General features: G+C 36.4%; 3 protein-coding genes across 3 annotated transcripts; all 3 read right to left on the bottom strand.

The window, feature by feature from the left end:
• Positions 1–1443: 1443 nt before the first annotated feature.
• On the bottom strand, positions 1444–2394 carry LOC119998874 (HMG-Y-related protein B-like). Its single transcript, XM_038846348.1, has 2 exons — positions 2221–2394; positions 1444–2114 (listed from the first exon to the last, which is right to left on the bottom strand). The coding sequence occupies exons 1-2, from the start codon at positions 2317–2319 to the stop codon at positions 1629–1631; spliced, it is 585 nt and encodes a 194-aa protein (XP_038702276.1). The 5' UTR covers positions 2320–2394; the 3' UTR covers positions 1444–1628.
• Positions 2395–4502: 2108 nt separating this feature from the next.
• LOC119999039 (cysteine-rich receptor-like protein kinase 10) lies at positions 4503–8297 on the bottom strand. The gene is made up of 6 exons (XM_038846533.1): positions 7890–8297; positions 7622–7761; positions 7316–7526; positions 5907–6141; positions 5532–5682; positions 4503–5071 (listed from the first exon to the last, which is right to left on the bottom strand). The coding sequence occupies exons 1-6, from the start codon at positions 8281–8283 to the stop codon at positions 4682–4684; spliced, it is 1521 nt and encodes a 506-aa protein (XP_038702461.1). The 5' UTR covers positions 8284–8297; the 3' UTR covers positions 4503–4681.
• Positions 8298–11674: 3377 nt separating this feature from the next.
• Positions 11675–15545, bottom strand: LOC119998736 (myosin-binding protein 2). The gene is made up of 4 exons (XM_038846131.1): positions 14139–15545; positions 13877–14032; positions 12420–13792; positions 11675–12321 (listed from the first exon to the last, which is right to left on the bottom strand). Exons 1-3 carry the CDS (start codon positions 15301–15303, stop codon positions 12441–12443), a joined length of 2673 nt encoding a protein of 890 aa, XP_038702059.1. The 5' UTR covers positions 15304–15545; the 3' UTR covers positions 11675–12321; positions 12420–12440.
• Positions 15546–17031: the final 1486 nt, after the last annotated feature.

Raw genomic sequence — 17031 nt, 5'->3', positions numbered from 1 at the left:
TTTTTACTCAATGAAAAATCATCTGGCATAACTTAAATGATTATTGATTCTTGACCAATTTCTAGTATATAGTTTTTGATGTGTAACTTAATGATTAAGAATTGTGGAGATACATTGTAACACCAACTACACTTTTTTTTCTCCCGAGAATCTCATTCGACACATAAGAGATTAATAATTGTGACTTCAAATATAATGACATACTTGAGTTTATGGAGGCTCTAGGCGAATTCTGGAAAGGGGGCCGTATAATGAATTGGGACTACACTAATATTAATATTTTTGGGATAAAATTAGTATATTTATCAAATAATCGTATGCATTAGACATATCCAACTTCATAGCCATCAAGTTTTCATTCCATCTTTTTTGCATCATCGAATGAAATAACTTATAAGCAAACATCACACTCTCTTGAATACCCCGATCTTGCATAAAACATGCTTGGTTTGGACCGCCAAGGTAAATGACATTACACAAAAAATTACTTATGTATCTCAATTGAGCCATTCGAGATGCCCCTACCACCTTTGGGATCAAAAAGAATTTAGTATGGTTTTATTGTCTAAGCATATATGCAACTCCGCTGGAAGAAATTCTGCATAGCATCAACTACGAACATCAATCTTCATGATGCTCCAATATGTTCTTATAAAAAAAGGTTGCTCCAATTCTCCCAATTGCTGCTCTATCTTCCAAACATTATGAACAGCTTCTTTTACTAGAAAGTCGTGAATCTGAATCCAAAATTGCACATACTCAAGCTTAAGATCATGCAAGATAAGAGAAAATCACCTGATGTCCTAGAGACTTAATTTGTAGCAACGGTATAATATCCGATATAGTAAATTGGTTGATAGCTGCCCAAACTCTTATCAACTCCACCTCTTCTGTCAAAAGAGGCTCCACTCCAAAAAATGTTTCCGAATTACTCGCTTGACCAATGTCATCGCATCAAGCATCCCTGTACGAACCCAAATGGGGAAAACCCTAGACATCTTTTACTATAATGCTTGCTTCAATTTATTTATTTCCATGACCAAAAATTTAAAATTCAACTTTCATTTCATGAATTAGTCACATCACCATGCGAGCCATTCTACAGATACAAACCCAAATGGGGAAATAAAAAGCCTCTGCCAGTCAAAACCTTTCGCACGACTCTGACCAACACTTGCCAAAACAAGTATGCAAATACCATTTCAAATCCCGCCCACAGCGTTTTGAAGGACTAATATCAAATAAACACAACCCTCCTCATTCAATTATTATTTTCTCTAAATAGATAATTTAAATGTTTTCCAGCCAGAACCTTTACGATTGGCGTATATAGATCTAAACTTTTCCAAAATTATAAGTAATTTGATTCTTTTCATGCGTTAAAACTGTTAAAGGAAACCAATTCAAAGAACAATAAAGCTAAAGAATGAGGAAAAAAGTGAATAGAATCAAAGAGGCTTGAAGAAGCCTAAACAGCAGGATGATTAACGTGATGAACAATTTACAACCAATTACAGTCACAACTCTACCTCTAATTAAATTAAATCTCTCCTACATTACAACCTCCTTCCCTAACTCTCTCTCCCTCCCGGTCTCCGCTTTCTTGTCATGCAATTTGAACTAAACAGTCAACACCCAACTGGCTCCACAGCCGGCTTCACCTTCGGCGGCCTACCTCTCCCTCTTGTAACCGCGCCACTATCTGGAGCTGAAGCTGCTGTCTTGGCCCTCTTTGGAGGTCGTCCACGTGGTCTCCCAGTACCAGATGAAGAAGACTTGGGCTTAGCAGGCGGAGCTGGGGCGAAAGGGTCCCTGGGCTTCGGAGGACGGCCGCGAGGCCTAGCTGGTGGTAGCTCAGCTCCGGGAGGGAGAGGCTCCTTCGGCTTGGGAGGGCGCCCACGGCCGCGTTTAGGTGGCGCGTTCGGGTCCGGCTTCATGTAGTTGTTCTTGACCATCACGAGCTGACCAATCTGCTTCATCTTGCTGAGGTGGTCCGAGAGGAGTTTCGAGTGAGAAGCAGGGAGATCCGGGTACGTATCCTCGATCTGCTTCGAGATTGCCGATTTGTTGGAGCCGTTCGGGTCGTTCAACGCCTCGATCGCCGCCATTATCAGCTGAAAACAAAAGGCAAAACAAAGAATAGGAGAAATTAACAAAAACCCAACTGCAATTAAGGAGAAATTAAGATGATCAGACTATAATGGAAGGAAATTGCACTACGTTTTGATACTGAGGAAGAATGGAAGGCTGTTGTTGTTCTTGTGTCTGTGGAGGAGCTGGAGGAAGAAGTTGCAGGTTAGTGGCTTCATCGGTTTCCATGACAAAGTGACGAAATTTCCCGGAAAATGAAGGGAAGGGAACTGTTTGGGAGACGAAGAGGAGCTGAGGAGGATTTAAAGGGGTGTTTCAGTGAAGAGGGTGAAGAGGACTGAGAAGGGATCGGACGGTTGGGGAACGGGAGTTCGAGGTGAAGATCGGACGGTGTTGTTATCATGTAAGTGAAATTACACGGATCGATGACCTGGACGTGAAGTTGGTCAGGATCATGTTACTTTTCCCTTAAGTGGGGCCCTTCTCTTTGTCCTGATAGTGAAGGCAGCGTTATCCTGCGTCGCGAGACCAGGAGAAATCTTGTCTGAATCCGAGAAAACCCAATGGTAGACGACCTTGTTGTTGACTTTTATTTGACATAGATTTGTGCTACCCATGAGTGCGCCATTGATAAACTTCTGCTGCCGTACAAAGCATCCAACGTTGTTTCGGATGAAGATCTAGATTAGGCTGATACGGACATGTAGGTCTCTTGGGTTGATCATAAATTGCAATTGAACATGTGTGATTGGCTTAACGATCTTCCACCGACTCTTCTATAAAACAACACCAAAGCAAGTTAAATGTAGTTCATTCATAATAAATTGCCTTAATATTCCATTTATATGAATCGCTTCTTGTCTTTATTCGTCTATGGGACTAAACTTTATCTACTCGAGAGTTCTTAAGTTTGATTATCACTGGAGATAATAAAAAATTGTGGTCATGCGTTGTGTTTTGACTCAATTTATCATATCGTTAGGTAAGAAACTTCTGTATTCACGAGCATGACAGCCTGAGTATATACCCATATGACCATATCAGATGTCCAAAAGAAAACTTGTATGGTGTCTCCTCTTTTTACTTTGTCATAGTCCATATTACACTTTTTCTCTTTTAATAATGAATAATTGGAATTAACATAAATTTGTTCAACCCATATTTTGTTGAAAAAAAAAGTCTCACGTTGTTAAAAGAAATATATAATGGACAAATTATAAAACTCATGATTTTCTTGACTTAGTAAAACGCATTTTAGAGCTGTGAGCCCTAAAAGCTCCTGGAAGATCTTGAAAGGCTCTGGAAGCCTTATGATGGGTTGGCTTGGGAAAATGGACAATATCTTATAAGGATAGTCAAAGGTTGGGCTAGGGAGTCCATTGTTATTTCCTAATAAGTGGTATCAGATCGAAGTTGTTTAACTTGAATGTGGATTATACATGTGTGATTCTTGGTTCCACTTGGTAGGCTTAAGTTCGACCCACTAGTGAGGGGGAGATTGTTGAGCAAATGTCTTACATCGCTAAAATAAAGATTTAATGAACATGTTATAAGCACGTGATTTTTTTGACTTAATAAGACGCGTTTTAAAACCGTGAGTTTTGAAAGGTCCTGAAAGACCTTGTAATGAGTTGGGTTTGCACTTAGACTTGGGAAAGCGGGCAATATAGGATAGTCAAATTTAGATTAGGGAGTCTATTGCTATTTCCTAACCTACTTAACCAATAGACCATAATAATCATATTACCACTGACTGAGAGAATTCCTTTGTATTGACAAAAACTATTTTTTTTTTTGATAGAAGTGACAAAAACTATTTACACTTAGAGCATCTGCATCAGTTTCTCTTAACAGATTCCCTAAAATACAGACAAAATGTCACTTTCCCTATTTTACAGATTCCCTATCCAATCAACACTGCATCAGATTACCTATCATATTCTCTATTGCATTAAAATAATATTTATTTATCTTTCCTTTATTTATTCTATTCATATAAACTACTTCTATTTAAAATAATAAATTAATTACATTTAAAATAATATATTAATTAAAATAATAAATTAATGTTATTAAAAATTAGAAAAAAAAATTGAGGAGAGAGAAAGAAGAGAGAGAAAAAGTGAGGAGAGAAAGAGGAGAGAGAAAGAAAGGAGTGAGGAGAGAGAGAGGAGAGAGTGAGGAGAGAGAAAGAAGAGAGAGAGAAAAAGTGAGTAGAGAGAAAGGAGTCAAAATGTGAGGAGAGGAGAGAGAAAGAAGAGAGAGAAAGAAAGGAGTGAGGAGAGAGAGGAGGGAAAAAATGAGGAGAGAGGAGAGAGAAGAAAATAAAGTAGTAAAAAATATTATTTTATGTTTAGGGAAGTGAATAGTGGTTCTCTAGATGTAGGGAACTACTGTTCATATTCTGTAAAATAGGGAACCTCTAGGTAATCTGATGCAGAGTTCTATTTTGACAAAATCTCTAAATTTTACAGACAGACTCATGTTTAGGTAATCTGATGTGGATGCTCTTACAAGCTAATTAAAGGACCCAGTAATATATGGCTAAAAAAAATCAAGAATAACCAAAATCTGCTTATAATGGTATAACCTACATTGGCATGGGTCGTTTTCCATGTGGATCAAATCCTCCAGAGATTGTTTGGATTGAAGTGCTTCCAGTGGTAGTACTTGTGCTTGAACCAAATGTACCAGGTTCGGATGCACTGAAGGTTCCAGCCGTCGAAGACAATGCTGCAGGCCTATGAGATCTTCTGCGTTGAGAACCAGGTGCTCCAGGTCTCGTCGGTGTAGCTAGAGTGCCAGGCTTCTTTGATAGCATAACTACCACTCTCTTCATTTCGAGGCGTAATTTTGGATCACCTTGTGTGCATAGCAACCCTATATGAATGCACATTGCTACTTGTTCCGCATCTGCCGATGATGCCATTGTTGAGTCCATAATCTCCAAGCTCCTCCCTTTCTTGAACAGTTTATATGACTGCAGCATAATGAGCATCAACATTAGCATCATTTTAGCCCCTAAACTTTCTTTTTTTTTTTTTTATGGTTGATCGAGAACAACTCAACAAGAGTGCCTTTTGAACAGTCCATTAAGTCCAAACTCAATCGGGCTAGGCATGCACAAACCCGTCCGACATATTAGTTAGGCCAAGGCTCTACTTATAATTGAATGTTTAAAACATCAACCAATCGAACTTTTTCTTTGTTTTGTGATACTAAAACAATGATTCTTAGTTCATTTTCACTCACTACCAACCCTAACCATACATCCCCCACTTTTTTAATTTTTTGAATTCCAAAGAACGGAAATCAATAGTCATCCAAGAGAGACTCAATTCAGGTTTTGTGATAATAAAACAAGCTTCCTTTTTTACTTCTGCTATCTAATTGAACTTTCTAGTTTTAAAGTTATGAGCCAAGAGTTACTAGTTCCTTACCCAATCAAGAAGATTCTGTGCGTCGACATTGAGACTAAAACTCGAATTCCTCTGGCCACTGATCAGCTCCAAAACCAGCACACCAAAGCTAAATACATCAGCCTTCACCGATAGATGCCCGTGCAAGACATACTCCGGAGCCATATAACCACTGTTTCCAATAATAAGTTAGTATGATATAGCAACTTATCAACTTCAGGTTCACAAGATTGAACAAGGTGATTGATAATTGGGAGCCATTTGAGTTATTTAAGATTGGGGGGGGGGGGGGGGGGGTGTTAAACCAAGAAAAAAAGGGCCTGAACGTACCCAGCCTATGATCGATTTAAGCTCTCGTATGATATGAAATAGGCAAAAACATGTGTAATTACATACTTGGTACCAGCTACGCGAGTGTTTACATGCGTCTCATCTTCAGGGAAGATCCGGGCCATGCCAAAATCAGCAATTTTGGGAACCCAATTGCCATCCAACAAAATATTGCTCGCCTTGATGTCACGGTGGACAATGCAGCAGTGCGAATCTTCATGAAGGTAAAGCAATCCCCGCGCAATACCGTTGATTATGTCAAATCTTCGCTTCCAGTCAAGCTCTGCTCGTCTGTAGGATTCTGTATTGACATCATAACAAATAACTATCATATCATATCATCACCGTAATACAAGTTAATATATATCCAATTTAAGACAACAAAATAATTTAACAAATTTAATTAGTGGCTACCTAAAGCTGCCACGTTTATGCAATAATTGGTCAAAAGAACTCTAACAACTTAAAAAACCCCTTATCTTCTAGATATAAACTCCGTTTGATAGAGCGGAAAGTTTGATTTTTAATGCTAACGGAAATGTTGTAGAAAAAAAATTGAGCTTAAAGTTGTGAAATATGCTGTGAGGTGTTTGGTGAATTAAAAGCTGACGCTAACGGAAAAACTGTTGACTAAAAATATTATCTTGAATTTAATAATAAATTTTTAATGATTTTTTCCATTTTGTTATTAAAGTTAATTTAATAAATATAATTTATTATTAAAATTAATTTAAGTATATTAGATATTTTTTATATCAAAACTGAAAATTTTAATTAGTCACATAAATAAAAATAATAATAAATTGTTTATAAATATTAATAAATTAATTTATTAATAGATTGATTTATTAATAGATTAATTTATTGGCAAAATATTTATAAAACTACGTAATGTATTAAATATATATTATGAAAGTTGTGGAGCCTATATTAATTTATGTAAAAAAGTCAAAAACACAATGATCAACGTGGGTCCCATTTAAAAAAAATGAAAATAAAAAAAGGAGGCAGCTTTTGTTGTGAAAGAAGCTCCCTATCTGATGACCGTTTTTTGTCTGTTTGGCAATGCGGAGCTGCAAAGCGGCTCCGCCAAACAGGCAGATAGAGATTCAAATGAATACAGTCGAAGTCTATGAACTGTCTGTGTTAATAGCTGTCAAGCAAGAAGACAGAAAAATGTTTTAGTTTACAATAAAAGGATAGACTTATAATGTATTTTAGGCCATATGTCCATAAATACAAACCAATGGAGGATAAGATTACCGCAATGAGGTATAGAAAAAAAATCGAATAACAAATCAGTGAAGTAATAAAAATTGAGAGCTAATGTTCACAAAAAAACTTTGTGCGGTATAACTTTCCAACCTCAAAGTCCAGATTTTAGAGATGATAATAACTTGAGGGTTAATGATGAATAAGAAAACTAAGATGGAAAATTAACGGGCATAGTGTAACAAGGTTGAATTGGAACTTACTGAAGAGTATCTTGTCAAGGCTTTCATTAGCCACATATTCATAAACCAGTAGCTTCTCTCTGTCATGTATACAATATCCTAACAAATTCACAACATTCCGGTGTTGCACTCTTGCCAATGACTTTGCCTCATTCAAGAACTCTCTCCTTCCCTGATTTGAACTATGTGACAACTTCTTCACAGCAATACCTCTTCCATCATCCAACTTTCCCTATTGTAGACATCCATCACACAATGGAGAGTTAAGAGTTTGGGATTTTAATCTTACTTCAAATGGGTATGAACCCAACTGCATCCAGATCTTACCCTGTAAACAGGTCCAAAACCACCTTCACCAAGTTTGTGTGCTGGGTGGAAATTTTTAGTGGCAGAGACTAATGTTTCAAAAGTAAAGAACTTCTGTTCCTGTGCAGCCATCCTCTCCAAGTCCTCCTCACTCTGTCTCTCTAGATCAATATCAACCAAACCAAATAGCAAGAATCCACTAAATAGTAAATACCCACATCACATAACATAATCATCATCCATGTAAAAGAAACAAAACAAATAAACGAACTGGGTTCCTTGGTTTTACCTCGATAGGGCACAAACTTGTTGAATGTCTTGACTAAATTATGCAGGAAACTCTTGGACTTGTTCATTTCTTCCATGGAGTAATTGACAAAAACAAGGTCATGAAGAAAGAGAGAATCAGAAAACTCCAAAATCCTGATGCTCCTTTTCTGTGAGATTTGAGTTCTTGGGATTTGAGGAGGGGTGAAAACAGGAAAACTAGAGAAGGAAGCCGGGTCCGAGCGTACGAGGAAGGTGAAGGTGAGCTTGGGATTGATACGGTCTTGTCCAAAGATTCGTGTCAGAAAACGAGACTCGTTGACCTCGCGTTGACCAGGCAAGGATCTTTCAATTAGTTTCATCATCAAGCGATTAGTCAAAAGCCAAATTGCAGAAGAGCGATTCTGAAGGTGCATGTTCCTATCATAGACCAAGAGGAGGTCCATGGTTTACGAAGAAAATAGAATAGCTGAGACTTAAAGAGAGGAATTTATCAAACCAACTACTATAGAATAAGTAATAACGATCAATTCTTGTGTTGCTTAAAGAATTGAATTTAGTTGAACAATAAACTTCCATTACTACCTACTTGACTTGATCGTACGTGTAAATTAACATTTTCAATCTACTTGCCCATACGATACGAGAATAGCTATGAATTTATGATGAGGCTTGTATTTTCTTCTTCTTTAATGATGTGTATGGTCGACCCATATAACAATCCTTCCTGGGCGTGACAATGAGATCAATTACCCATTATGTGCAGAATATTTTATTTAAGTCATAGTTACCATCTTAGGGTGAACCTGTCAACGCAGCTCCAACAAAGCGTACAATTGAAGAAAATCCTTAACATGATAGCAATTGGTTCACAAAGTTCAGCACAAACGATGATTTGTTAGAAATTACGTAGAGGTCGCAGCATATGAGACTTGAACATGTGACTGAAATTGTCCATTTTAATCTTGACTTGATGAACTAAAGATAAGATAATTGAGGGAGCTTAGTATGAAGTTTGGTAGATCAATTAATTAATACCGCATGTTCAAGGGTTAGTGTTGATTAAGCAAAAATTCACAAAAGTATTTGGTCTAATCATTGCATAAATGAGTTATTGATGAGTTGAGCGGAGTGATTGGTGAAACAAACATCGATCACTCTCGGTGCCTTAGATAGGTGAATTTCTACTTTAGGAATAGATGAACCTTGGATAGGTGGGTTTGAACCATTTTGGGGGGAAGGCAGCTTTCCCATTTCTTAAATTAAAATGCATTGTGCTACCAACTATTGGTAGACTAGGTTAAAAATAGGAAAGGAAAACCTTGTCTCCTATTGACTTAGTAAAGAGACAAATAGAGTGGGAACTTATTCAAAACACTCATTGATAGACTTGGTTAAAAAGAAAACCTAGTCAACTATTGACTTAGCAAAAGAGTAAAAACTTGTTCAAAATACTTTTTCTTTTTGGGGGATAATCGACAAAGAAATAATACAAGCTTGCACTTTACACATCCGATACGGATTTAAACTCTAACCATCATGGTCAGTTGGGTCAAAACACAGAGGGTGGCCACAAGGGTATTACTCTCAGTGGGAATCGAACTTATGACATCCCGAGTCTATACAATTTGACCCTATAAAGATTCACCAACAAGAATATCACCCAATAGTTAACTTGTTCAAAACACTATACCAACTATTTGTAGGTTTTATTTAGAAGATGCATGAATTTAATTTAGTAAGTGGATCATGTACATAACTCAAAAAAAATATACATATATACTTTTGAAATGTGGAGTTGATTTCCTTTCACATTAGAAGTTTAATTTTGGCATGATTTTCCTTGGTGTTCAAGGATTTCCTAATTCTATTGAGATTAATGATTTTGATCCTTCTTTCCTTTACTTCCATTTTTTTTTTGTATTTTAATTAATTAGCCTAATTATTGGGTTAATTTTATGTACTTCTAGCTCTAGGCTTGGTTCTACGTATATAAATTCGGGCCTATTGTACAATGGACTATAAATTTTAACTGGGTTTTAGCCCATATTACAGACGAAATTTTCTTTTAACCCTTATACACACTCAAAAGTCAAATCAATATCTCCCTCATTCTCTCCATTTTCTTGCTCGTGTGAGTTGGATTCATCTTCAAACCCGTCACAACAATCCAAGGGGGGTGTTCCTCCTTAAATTTGAGAAAATACATTTAACAATTTACTAATTAAGATGACATATCAATTAGTTAATTACATTAACAAATATATGTTATTTTTTTTATATATTTATGGAAACATAATCCAAATAGAAAATTAATTATTATAATCCAAATAGAAAATTAATAATAATAACAGTCCCACAAGTCGAGTTTAGGTAACGAGAGAAGGTCAATCTGAATCATTCAAAAACAACAGCAAATGAAACTTGGTCACCATATCTTGAATGTGCAAGTCTTTCAATTTGAATGGGTTTATTGGGTCCTCCAACTTAGATTTTGAATTGGTTTGGTTATTAATGACGCATGCATCAAGCTTTGCCACCTCCATCTTCAAATAAAAAATAAAAAAAAACAAACATATATATGTGTGTATATATATATTACACTAACTAAAACGATCCTCTACATTATTTTAAATTTATTTCCAACAACTTTGGCTTTTGTTTTCTTAAAAGCAATGTTTGGTAACATGAACAGCCAGATCACAATCCTTTTGCATCATTAGCATCTTGTTTAATTAATGTCTATTTTTTCTAACACCGCCGAAAGTATATATATTTATATATATAGTAATTAAGAGAATAGAAGCAGAAAGTGAAGGAATTAAACACTTGCATGCGTGTAGAGAATATAAGTTGGCAATGTCTCTTCATGGTTCTTGTTGTAGGCTCATGGGGCTTTATAAACTTCGCCATAACTACCTGATTAATACATTCAATTAAAAACCTCTTGATAATTAAAGTTGTGTACTTTTTTTTTAATGATAATATATGTTTTTATTATTTCTACTTTTTTGGGGTAACATTGAAACCACACAGCTATTCATCGGACAATTTATTGATAAATCGTGGGAGCCATATGGAAAACCATGCAACCCCTATGATTTTTGGCCCATCGAGGTCTTTTAAGATCCAAGCACATTTTTTGAGACATGAGCCGAAGTTTAGCGGGGAAAAATAACGCGCGGTGACATTCCCACACACTGAGTTAAGCGAGAGTCCATCTCACAAATACCGATAATAGAAATATCTATGAAACTTGAACCCATAACCTTCCGTTTATGTAAAAATTACCGCGGGAAAATTCATCATCTCAATCGATAACCCATTTTTCTATGATAGCTACTTGATTAACTTAGCTTATGATTTTATATAGACATGGATGCCCAAAAAACCACCACATAAGCTAGCACTTTGGTGGGTGCCACCACTTGACAGCAAAGGCAGCTCTTTAAATTGCAATTGTTTAGCATTTGAATTTAATATGTTAAAGAACAACTCAGAAATGATTGCATCTGCATTTGAGAGCCTGCCCTAATCACCATTTTTTTTTCGAATATTTACTTTAAATATTAATTATAATTAGAAGTCACAAACTTGGTTGTTTTTTTCCCCAAAATGGATCCTGTTTAGCTTTTGTTGGTTTCTACCTACCAATAGTGGTTGTTTAATGCTTAAACAAACATCAATCTTGGCCTTCCTACCTCAATTATCAATCTTATCTATCAAGTAGTCAATTTTATATTTGTCATCCTTGTACACCCATCTCTGTCAATATTCTTCAAAACAAAATAAAAAAAATTCCAAATAAAGAATAAACAAACACTCTCTTCATATATATATATGTACTTTACAGATGGATACATGTACTAGTATACTACTTTCCCCCTCCAAATAATGAAAAAAAAAAATATTACAAACCCAATAATGCAAATGTGTGTGAAAGAAAAGTGGGGCTACTTACCCCTTCTTCTCCTTCACCAAGAAAAAAAAATAAATTAAAGAAAAAAATATTGCCCTAGAGTTCTTCTATCTGTCTAAAATGAGCTAATATATGCTTTGTTGGATCTCTCCAGCTTTACATGACATGCTCTTCAAACACGACATCATATCAGAAAATTATGACAACTTGGCTTTAACCTCACTCTTCTACACTACACACGCATACACTCATCATTCTCCTTTATCCCTCAAAAGGTGATTGATGAATGAACTCAACCCCACCAAAAATTTAACAAGAAAGGGAAAATAGCCACCATCTCCACTTTCTCATTCAAGAGACTTCCTTTGAGAATCACAGAACCTGACAATTTAACAAGAAAGGGAAAATAGCCACCATCTCCACTTTCTCATTCAAGAGACTTCCTTTCAGAATCACAGAACTTGACCGAGTTCTGTGTCGTTTGACACCGACAATTTGATGCTCATCATCCTGAATTTACAACTGTAAATGAGATCTACATCAAATAGATAAGCAAACCCAAAGTTAATCAACAACTGTCAATGGAATCTATGATAACTAGTGATAGTATGCTAAAAAAGGTGAGGCATATACCAATAATGCTTGCTGATATGATCAATGTAGAGCACCATTCTCCATGTTCTTTACTCGAACTTCAACACTCCTTAGATCGCGAAGATGTTGTAATATTTCCTGCAGAAGGTATACCCCTTTATCTCCTTTACTCAAGGAGGTGATGCAATGCTTTAGGAACTCCCTATCTGCCTCGAGAGCTTGTAGCCTTTCGTAGACATGGTCAACCTCCTCCTCAAGCGCAGGCTTCTTGTTCCCTTCTGTGTATCCGTTTGATTGATCTTCTTCAGATATTGCATCATCAGTAGCATCGAAAAGTGGCAAAAGTCTCTTTGCCTTAATTCTTCTTTCTTGGTGATGTTTTCCATTTGTTTCCTTTGAATGGCCATTTGCAATAACCCCATTTACTTCATTGCTATAATCAATATGCTCAATGTAGCCATTACCATTTTCTTTATGACTCAAATGCTCAACCGGCTTTATATCCTCGAAATGTTGTTCATCTTCATCAGAATCACCATCTAATGTGAAGAGTTTCTCTTCCAAAACCTTGAGCTCCTCTAGAATAGATAGTCTCTCTTCTTCAAAGTTTGCCAATGACTCCTCCAAGTAGAGAGCTTCGTCCGGAGGCGTATTCTGGTTTCCGATTTCTTGATGGTTGTCCAAGTTATCTTCTTCCTTGGTTTCATGGTTGAAATCAATAGATAGTCCATCACTGTCCTCGGCATTGCTACAAGATGCAGATGTTGTCACGCTTCTGGGACTAAAGCCTTTTTTTCTCCCTGACAATAAAATTCTTTCCTTCTCCTCATATAGTTGTATTTTCTTTCGATAAGTTTCAAGCTCCTTTTCGAGCTCGGCCTTCTCTTTCTCCCTCTTCACTATTAGATCATTCAAAAGCTGCAAAGCTTCCTGGTCATATTCGGATTGCTCTTCCATCATTCTCTGGTATTGAAGAGCTTCCATCTGCATTGCTGCCTTCTCCTCTTGAAGCCTATTTATCATTGCCATTGTTTGACTTGCTGCTACTGCAGATGCACTCCTCTCTTCTTCCAGTTCTGCAAACAAAGCATTCAAAGCCTTGCGTTCAGCCTTTAAAGCTGACTTCAACTTCTCCGTTGTCAAAACTCCATCACCACCACCCTCAATGTCGCTAAGGACACTTCCTCCATCCAAAGAGTCTTCCATTCCCGAGTTTCTTCTTTCAAGTACCAGCAGTTTTCTGTGTAAATGATGGAGATTGTCGACAGAACTAGGAGTGTCAGGAATATTATCTTCCTCAATATTCTCATCAAGCTCTGAAGAGAATGATAAATGATTGTTCATCACTAGCTCCCTTGTCTGAACTGTTATGGTCTTAAATTCAACTAGATCTTCCTCAGCTCGTTTAGAACCTAAAATGATAACAATTTCAATAAACAAATGAACATAACCAACTAGCATCCCTCAAATGAAAGTTGTTATACAATGAGACTTACGGCATTCGTCATCTCCACTAAATTCAGCATTGCTGGTCGGAGCAGGATCTTCTTGACATTGTATATCATCAATCAGCTCCTGGTCAGGAATGTCCGTCCCTATCGAGACCTCTACTTCGATTTCATCGTTTTGCATTTGGATAGCTTCATCAGATTCTACATATTTTAATAAAATAACCGTAAGTTGTAAGGAAAATTTAAAGCACAAAATTTGTGAAAAAGAGGAAAGGCAAAGAAAGATTGAATTTCATCGAACACTTACCTAGCGAAGCATCCAAACCCATCTCTTCCACTGCCCTTTCTGTGCTTTCTTGAACATCATTTTCATCAACAGAAGGTGCTTGAATAGTTGTAATCTGTTCACATTCCTCCTTTGACAAATCCCCTTGGAAAACTAAAACTGGAGAACTAACATACTCCCCGAATTCAATTGATTCAAAGACTGCATCTTTTGGTTTCTCTTCACTTCCATGGCCAGAAAGGATTGGCTCTTTCTCTTCCAATTGTGACTCAAAATGCTTACCAAACTCAAAAATAAGATCTTCATCACTGCAGATTCCCTTTTCTTCTTTTTTTGTCCTTGGAGTTGGGTTTTCTACAATAATCAAGTCATCGACCGGGATTAAATGACAATCATCTTGATCAATGAAGAACTCCAGATGCTGAGGCAGAGTTTCAGCAGGAGCATTTCCAACTTCAGTTATCGGATGATCACGAGATTGATCATGCATAAACAAATTTGAGTCATCTTCCTTTAATCGATCTTGCTCCTTTTCGAAAATCAGATCTTCTTTAATCTCCTCACTAGTCACCACTTCTTTGCAATCAGAATTAGAAACAGAACATGAAGAGTTCTCTTCTACCTCCACTTGTCTTTTTCCAATCTGAATTTCTCCGATCCCCTGTTCGTGATTTGGTAGATCAGGACATTCTCCTTCATCGTCTTTATCATCATCTGCTCCTTCTGAGATCAAATTTCCTTTATGGGTATAGTCCAAAACCCTCCAAGAAAGCTTGCCTAGATAGAAATTTGTGTCCAAGTCTCCACCACAGCAAGAACACCTGGTACTCATCTCACCATTTTCAACTGAGGAAGAGCAATCCTCGCACAAATCCAGCGATTCAGCCAACTTTCCATGTCTTGAGCAGAAACCCAATTTGGAAATCTCACTGGCATGAGATTCACACACAAGATCTCTGTAAGAACACTTGCCCTTTTTAGGGTCAAAAACATGATCAATCCTAGAACACCAGATGCAGGGCCTTTTAAGGCCAAAGTAATCAGCGAATTTGATTAGTAGATAAGAGAAGAGAGAATTGAGAAGAAGGAGAGCAATCAAAATCCATTCGAGAATAGCGTAGACAAGAACAAGTGTGATCTTGTTACAGTTTCTGTGCATGATGGTAGCAAACCTGTTGGCAGCCATGGATGGATGCTCTGTTTTGTGTTATTTACAGGGGAAAGAAATAGAGCTTTTCAGGGATACAAGAAGAGATGACTCGAATTTAGTTAATGAAATTAAAAGAAAGATTTTGGAGGATATTAATAGAGGGAGTGTTTTTTGGGAGAAGAAGATGAGAAACCAGTTCTTGAGAGAGGGAGGAGAGGAGAATGGAAGATGAAGATGGGCCAAGTGGTTTTATTTAGACTGAGAAAAGGTGGTCTGGAAGAGAATGTCGACAGCCAAAGAAGACTCAAAATTAAAAAAATTTGAGTTGAATATAAATTTTATTAGTATCACATCAGATACTCTTGCCGAATCCTCTAAAATACCATAAACGAATCACTTTTAATTTTACAGAATTACAATTTAAAAACACTGTATATTAATTAACTCCTCTAAACCGTCTTTTAAAATTTAAATATTTATTTCTTGAATCATTTCAACATCATTTTTGTTTATTTATTATCAATTATATTAGACCAACAAATACATTTTGTACAATAATCATTTTTTTTTAAAATAATATAATAAAAATACGGTAACATTCGTTGATTAGTTGAATTGTGAAAGAGAACGAATGAGAAGTAAGAAGAGAATATATCTATATATAGGGAACAAAACGAAGCGAAGAAACTCAAATAATAAAAGGAATAAACAACTTAAAAAACCAAATAATATAGTTTTAATTAAAATATAATATGTTTACCTCCAATTGTATAGGATCGTTGCATGCAAATCCTGTGTTAGAAGAAGAGCTGATGTGATGTAAATGCTCATCAAAAGGGCGTAGGTGGGTGGGTTACTTTGAAGCCAAACCACTTTATTCTAGGGCCATATATGTGTGTGTATGTATGTGGCCCTCCAGTCTTGTTTTCTCTTTTGGGCGGCAGATGCGTTGGTGGACCAGACTATGTAAATAGTTTTGCTTAATTTGCATGTAATTAAACATTGATTTCAAGTTGACAATACCCTTCCATCCATTAATTCTGGGTTTCACTTCTTAATAACCCAATATATATTTTTAGATTTGAATCAACGTATAACTTGAAGGGAAGAAAAATGAACAAAAACTTCTTTCAACATGTGGTCAGAAATGCACAAATGTTAAAATGACGTGTTTTGTTTGTGTTGGTCCAATTTCGGTTTGGGTAGGCAAGGGCTGCACCGCACGCCCATCCATCCTTCTCTATTTGTTTTAAATTTTTCCAATTGTAATAATTATTTTGGAAGACTTTCTTTTTTTTGTTAATCGAGAAAGAAAAAAAAAATGATAAGACTATCAGTCCTACGTGTACGGAAGTTTCTCGCATGACAAAATGATAAGTTGGATCAAACCTCAATGCTTGATCATAAATAATCTTGCTTCTAGTGAGAATCAACTTCAGAGCTTTTCGAAATCATACAGTTACTTATTATTTATGTTATGAATACATATATTTATTTGTTGTAGAACATACATCATAGTTCCCATTTTGAGAGGAGAATCTAACTTTTGTGGTTTGCCACCTTTGAAAACGCTTTTGCTTTAGTCAAGTTTACACCATGTGTTTCGTTCACCTTAATTTGTTAATAATCAGGGTTGGTAGATCCAAATCCTAAGTTAATATATTACCAACTAAGACCTTTTCCCCATATTATTAGAGCATCTGCATCAGTTTCTCTTAACAGATTCCCTAAAATACAGACAAAATGTCACTTTCCCCTATTTTA

The sequence above is a fragment of the Tripterygium wilfordii genome, chromosome 5 (genome assembly GCF_013401445.1).
Source record: "Tripterygium wilfordii isolate XIE 37 chromosome 5, ASM1340144v1, whole genome shotgun sequence".
NCBI classification, from domain to species: Eukaryota; Viridiplantae; Streptophyta; class Magnoliopsida; order Celastrales; family Celastraceae; genus Tripterygium; species Tripterygium wilfordii.
The sequence above is the reverse complement of the archived record's forward strand: the minus strand, read 5'-3'. Positions and strand labels throughout refer to the sequence as shown.

Coding starts and splice junctions, on each gene's coding strand:
- LOC119999039 (XM_038846533.1), bottom strand. CDS start 8,283: ATGCACCTTCAGAATCGCTCTTCTGCAATTTGGCTTTTGACTAATCGC. Junction 7,762..7,889: donor CAAGTTTGTGCCCTATCGAG/GTAAAACCAAGG, acceptor ATATTGATCTAG/AGAGACAGAGTGAGGAGGAC. Junction 5,683..5,906: donor ACTCGCGTAGCTGGTACCAA/GTATGTAATTAC, acceptor TATTGGAAACAG/TGGTTATATGGCTCCGGAGT.
- LOC119998874 (XM_038846348.1), bottom strand. CDS start 2,319: ATGGAAACCGATGAAGCCACTAACCTGCAACTTCTTCCTCCAGCTCCT. Junction 2,115..2,220: donor TTCTTCCTCAGTATCAAAAC/GTAGTGCAATTT, acceptor TTTTGTTTTCAG/CTGATAATGGCGGCGATCGA.
- LOC119998736 (XM_038846131.1), bottom strand. CDS start 15,303: ATGGCTGCCAACAGGTTTGCTACCATCATGCACAGAAACTGTAACAAG. Junction 14,033..14,138: donor GGGTTTGGATGCTTCGCTAG/GTAAGTGTTCGA, acceptor TAAAATATGTAG/AATCTGATGAAGCTATCCAA. Junction 13,793..13,876: donor TAGTGGAGATGACGAATGCC/GTAAGTCTCATT, acceptor TTATCATTTTAG/GTTCTAAACGAGCTGAGGAA.